This window comes from Poecilia latipinna, unplaced genomic scaffold (genome assembly GCF_001443285.1).
Source record: "Poecilia latipinna isolate Pla-1442-1.1 unplaced genomic scaffold, P_latipinna-1.0 Scaffold4222, whole genome shotgun sequence".
Classification (NCBI taxonomy): domain Eukaryota; kingdom Metazoa; phylum Chordata; class Actinopteri; order Cyprinodontiformes; family Poeciliidae; genus Poecilia; species Poecilia latipinna.
This window is the reverse complement of record NW_015116838.1, coordinates 7,563-12,109: the sequence shown is the minus strand read 5'-3', so window position 1 is coordinate 12,109 and position 4,547 is coordinate 7,563. Positions and strand designations below refer to the sequence as shown.

The following is a 4,547-nucleotide window of genomic DNA, read 5'->3' as shown; positions in this document are numbered from 1 at the left end:
CATCTCTGCTTTTTGCGGATGATGTGGTCCTTTTGGCTTCATCAGATCGTGATCTGCAGCTCTCGCTGGAGCGGTTCGCAGCCTAGTGTGAAGCGACCGGGATGAGGATCAGTGCCTCCAAATCCGAGGCCATGAGCGGGAATAGGGTAGAGTGCCTTTTCCGGGTCAGGGAGGGTGACCCTCCTGGGGACTCCCTTGTTCTGCTGGGGGAGAACTTAAACTCTGACCAGGCTGGTCAGAGTTTAAATATCTGGGGTTCTTGTTCACGAATGAGGGAAGAAGGGAGCGGGAGATCGACAGGTGAATGGGTGCAGCGTCTGCCGTGAAGCGGGCGCAGTACTGGTCTGTCGTGGTGAAGAGCGAGCTAAGTCAAACAGCGAAGCTCTGGATACCGGTCGATCTATGTTCCCACCCTCATCTATGGTCATGAACTTTGGGTCATGACGGAAAGAACGAGGTCCCGGATACAAGCGGCCGAAATGGGTTTCCTCCGCAGGGTGGCTGGGCTCTCCCTTAGAGATAGGGTGAGAAGCTCGGTCATCCGGGAGGGACTCAGAGTAGAGCTGCTGCTCTCCTCCACGTCGAGAGGAGCCAGTTGAGGTGGCTCGGGCATCTGGTAAGGATGCCTCCTGGACGCCTCCCTGGTGAGGTGTTCCGGGCACGTCCCACCGGGAGGAGGCCCCGAGGAAGACCCAGGACACGCTGGAGGGACTATGTCTCTTGGCTGGCCTGGGAACACCTTGGGATTCCCCCAGAGGAGCTGGAAGAAGTGGCTGGGGAGAGGGAAGTCTGGGCCTCCCTTCTTAAACTGCTGCCCCCGCGATCCGACCCCAGATGAAGCGGAAGAAAATGGATGGACACTGAATTTAATTTCCTCTGGATTTATTCGTCTGTTTGCTCTATTGCAGGTTGTAGGAAAGTGCCTTGCTGATGGTGCAGATGAATACCTGCAGATGCTGAGTTTGTGTTCGGTGATCATGCAGCAGGCTGGTCAGAGCTAAAACTCCGCTGAACAACTTCTCCATACAGAAGGAAAAGTGTCACCTTGTTCCAAGGACCAACAGCTGAAGTTCCCTGGTTCTGAGTCACAGTGTTTCACATGTTGGTCCAGATTTACCAGACTATGGTGGTTAATGTTAACTGTTTCTCTTTTCTTAAGGATGTTCAGTTCAGACAACATATTGTCATATTTTTGGAATTTAATAAATTTTTTTTTTTAATGTTATGTCTGCACTTTCATTACATTTTCCCTTTACTAATTCGCTGCTAAAGTAAAGGAGTATTCCACAGTTTTGAGTAGGGACTGCATTTAATCATCCTTAGTTCAAACTAAGCTTAAGTCTAGAAGCCTAGACTGAAATGAAATAATAACAATAATAATAATAATTTTAAAAACGCACACGAAGAAAATTTTTTTTTTTTTTTTTTGCTGTTTTTTACATTGGGATCACCTCAGATTGAGATACTTGTTAAAAGCACCATATATAGACTAGTAATATATCTACTGAATCATTCATCACTGATCAGATTCTTTCAGGAATAGTTTGAAAAACTTTGTGAAACAGAAACATGGATTCTCAGTTTTGCACAGTGGTAGCACTGTGTTGCTACTAATTGTATTAACAGTATTGCAAGGCTACTGTTGCTACAAGTTGTGTAACCTACAGAACTTGACTGAGGGACCATTTAAAGACCTTTGAAGGTATTTTGAATTAATTAGTTGATTAGTGTGGCACCAAGTGCTTTCAAAATATTCAAATTTTCTGAGATTGAATTTGGGCTTTTCATTAGTTGTCAGTAATAACATTAAACAAAATAAACAATTGAAATATATCAGTCTATGTGTAATGAACAAATATAATATACCAGTTTAACTTTTTAATGGAAATACTGATTTTAATCAATTTTGTCATAATCTAATTTTATGGCCAGCATCTTCAATATGTCCATTCTAATTCTGGGCTGCATTTGATACAGCTGATCATACCATAATTGTTTATAGACTGGAAAAGTTAATGGGACTGTCTGATTTTGTGTAAAACTGGTTCACATCTGAGTGGGCAAAGAGGAACTACATAGTTTATTTTGGTAATTATAAATTTGGGGATTGTCAAGGGTTTATTCTCAGAACACTTATTCAACATGTATTATATGTTCTGGATCCCTATCTCAGATTAAAAAGAACATCTACCATGGAAGATGTGGCTGACACACAACTTTATACTCTGTGTCGTGACACCTACTGGCCATAAGTCTTTTTTCTGACCATCAATTGTTCAGTTTATTTTTTGTGAGGATGATGGAGAAAATACCAGAGAATTTGAGTGTTTTCTCAGTTCATACCTGGGCTCTCAGCAGGCACAGAACATCTGGAAAGTATCTACAGCACCTCACTTTTTCCATATTTTGTTATGTTACATCCTAATTCCGGACTGAAATTTCCCAATCCCATGTCGACCCCACCGAGACCACGGGATGTAGAGTTCCATTTACTGCAATTCACTTTACGACCACTAGAGGCAGACAAAGTCCTTCAGATCGGCTTTTGGACGCTATTGCCACAAACATGACAGGCGTTGGTTTCTGCCCAAGACTGCAGTATCTCCAGTCTTCTTTCTCATAAAGGAAGACTTTTGAAAATGTATGCCTATTTAAAAGTTATATTCAAGTTTAATATTCACAAGCTCAGCAGATGGAAATATTAGACCAAAGATTGTGCTTAAACAAGATATCTCACTTTCACATGAAATGTAGATGTAAAACTATCTCATGGTTAAGCAAATGTAACTGAGTAAATGTAGCTAATTACTAGTTGACAACTGATTCAGAATGGACTAATTGTAAATTATAGGTAATCACTTACCTGAAAAGACACCAGGTGGCCATTTACTTTAACCAGTATGAGCAGGTTGGTCTTGAGGGCAAAGAGCAGAGGAAATTTCACCTGAGCTACAGTCCATGGGGCTGGCTAGGATGGAAAACAGTAGGACCATCTCTGTGGGCTTCTGGCCATATTTGCATCATGGTATGAAAATATCTGGTCTTATATTGGTGTCAGAATCAAACCAAACAAGGTTTCCAATTATGGTTTTAAATGTGTCTTATTTTATATATTTTAATAACTAGTTAGAAATAATCCAGTGGCTTACTAATTCTAATTAACTCATTTCACATTTCTTTTGGTATTATAGGTAGTAAACACAGCTTTTACAAGTGGTCAGGGATAAGGTGGGCAGAAGAACAGAACAATTGTGAATTGTTTCACTTTTCAATTCACTTAATTGAAAAGTGAAACAATTTTCAATTAAACAATTGAAATTGTTTTGAATTAGTTGTGAAACAATTAACAACTAATTCTTAGCTTCAAATGAATCTTCACTAGATCCTTCATTTTTACCTTTGGTTTTTAGCTCAACAGAAATGAATCAATGATTTTGAAATTCTCTACATATGTATTGGAAGAACTGCCCTCGGCTCTGCACCACCCTAACCGTATCTCATGCTGTGTAATTTGTTTAGAAATTCAAAGCATTATATCCTCCAGTGATTCCAAGCTTATCAGTCAGTGTCAGACAGTGTGCACTTTAATAGATTACAGCCAGCGCACAGCAGCACTGTGGTTGCACAACTTATGTAAACACCTCATTATCTTACATACAAGGAAGCAGAATAAACATCAAACATGTCCCATAAATTACTGTGTATTTGTATGCCATACAGTATTATTGGTATGTCTTCAACAATGGGTGTTTGCTCTGTGATTTTGATGCAAATCATACACCACCAAAAGTCAACATGTTAACCATATTCAAAGCTATGAATTTTTACAAAGAACTGGTAGTTCTGATGAAAGCAAAGCAGATCTAGGAGCATCAATAGGAAAGATTTATTCCTTCTGAGGATATTGTCAGAAATCTGCTACAAATGTCTTAAATGCAACCAGGACTGGTTTGCTTGAAGGACAAGAGGAGTTTTACAGTACTTCTACTTACAGACCCTTCTGCCATACTGTATCTCTTAAAGCTTATTAAGAGACACCCAAAAGATTTGTCAAAAGTTGTCCTGCACATTTAATGCAGGCTATGAATTTGTATCAGCTTCCTCTTCTTGTACAGAACATTCACAAGTATTTATTAAGATGGCAGTTATGCCACAATGCATGATCAAGTAAATATTTTCTTAAAGTTGAGATTTGATTAATGATTTAATGAATGGTCATTCATTCATTCATTTTTTTCAATGTTTACAATAATATCATATGTTTGGGAATATGACAGATTTTAACAGATTTTTTAAAATGGAAAATGATGGATCGTTGGGGGCCGGTGGGCAGAATATTTCGAAGACCTCCTCAATCCCACCAACATGCCTTCCATTGAGGAAGCTGAGCCTGGGGACTCTGGGTTGGGTTTTCCAATCTCTGGGGATGAGGTCACTGAGGTGATTAAAAAGCTCCTTAGTGGCAGGGCCCCGGGGGTGGATGAGATCCGCCTGGAGTTTCTTAAGGCTCTGAATGGTGTAGGGTTGTGTTGGCTCACGCGACTCTG

General features: G+C 40.3%; 1 protein-coding gene across 2 annotated transcripts in view; it reads left to right on the top strand.

Annotated features, from left to right (window-relative positions):
* rfc4 (replication factor C (activator 1) 4) overlaps window positions 1-1,225 on the top strand; it is a 15,377-nt gene extending 14,152 nt beyond the window's left edge. For both annotated transcript variants that reach the window (XM_015025633.1, XM_015025632.1), the window contains exon 11: window positions 909-1,225. In XM_015025633.1, coding sequence (XP_014881119.1) covers window positions 909-1,001 — 93 coding nt within the window. In that variant the 3' untranslated portion in view covers window positions 1,002-1,225. The remainder of the gene's footprint in view (window positions 1-908) is intronic.
* The last annotated feature ends 3,322 nt before the right edge of the window (window positions 1,226-4,547 follow it).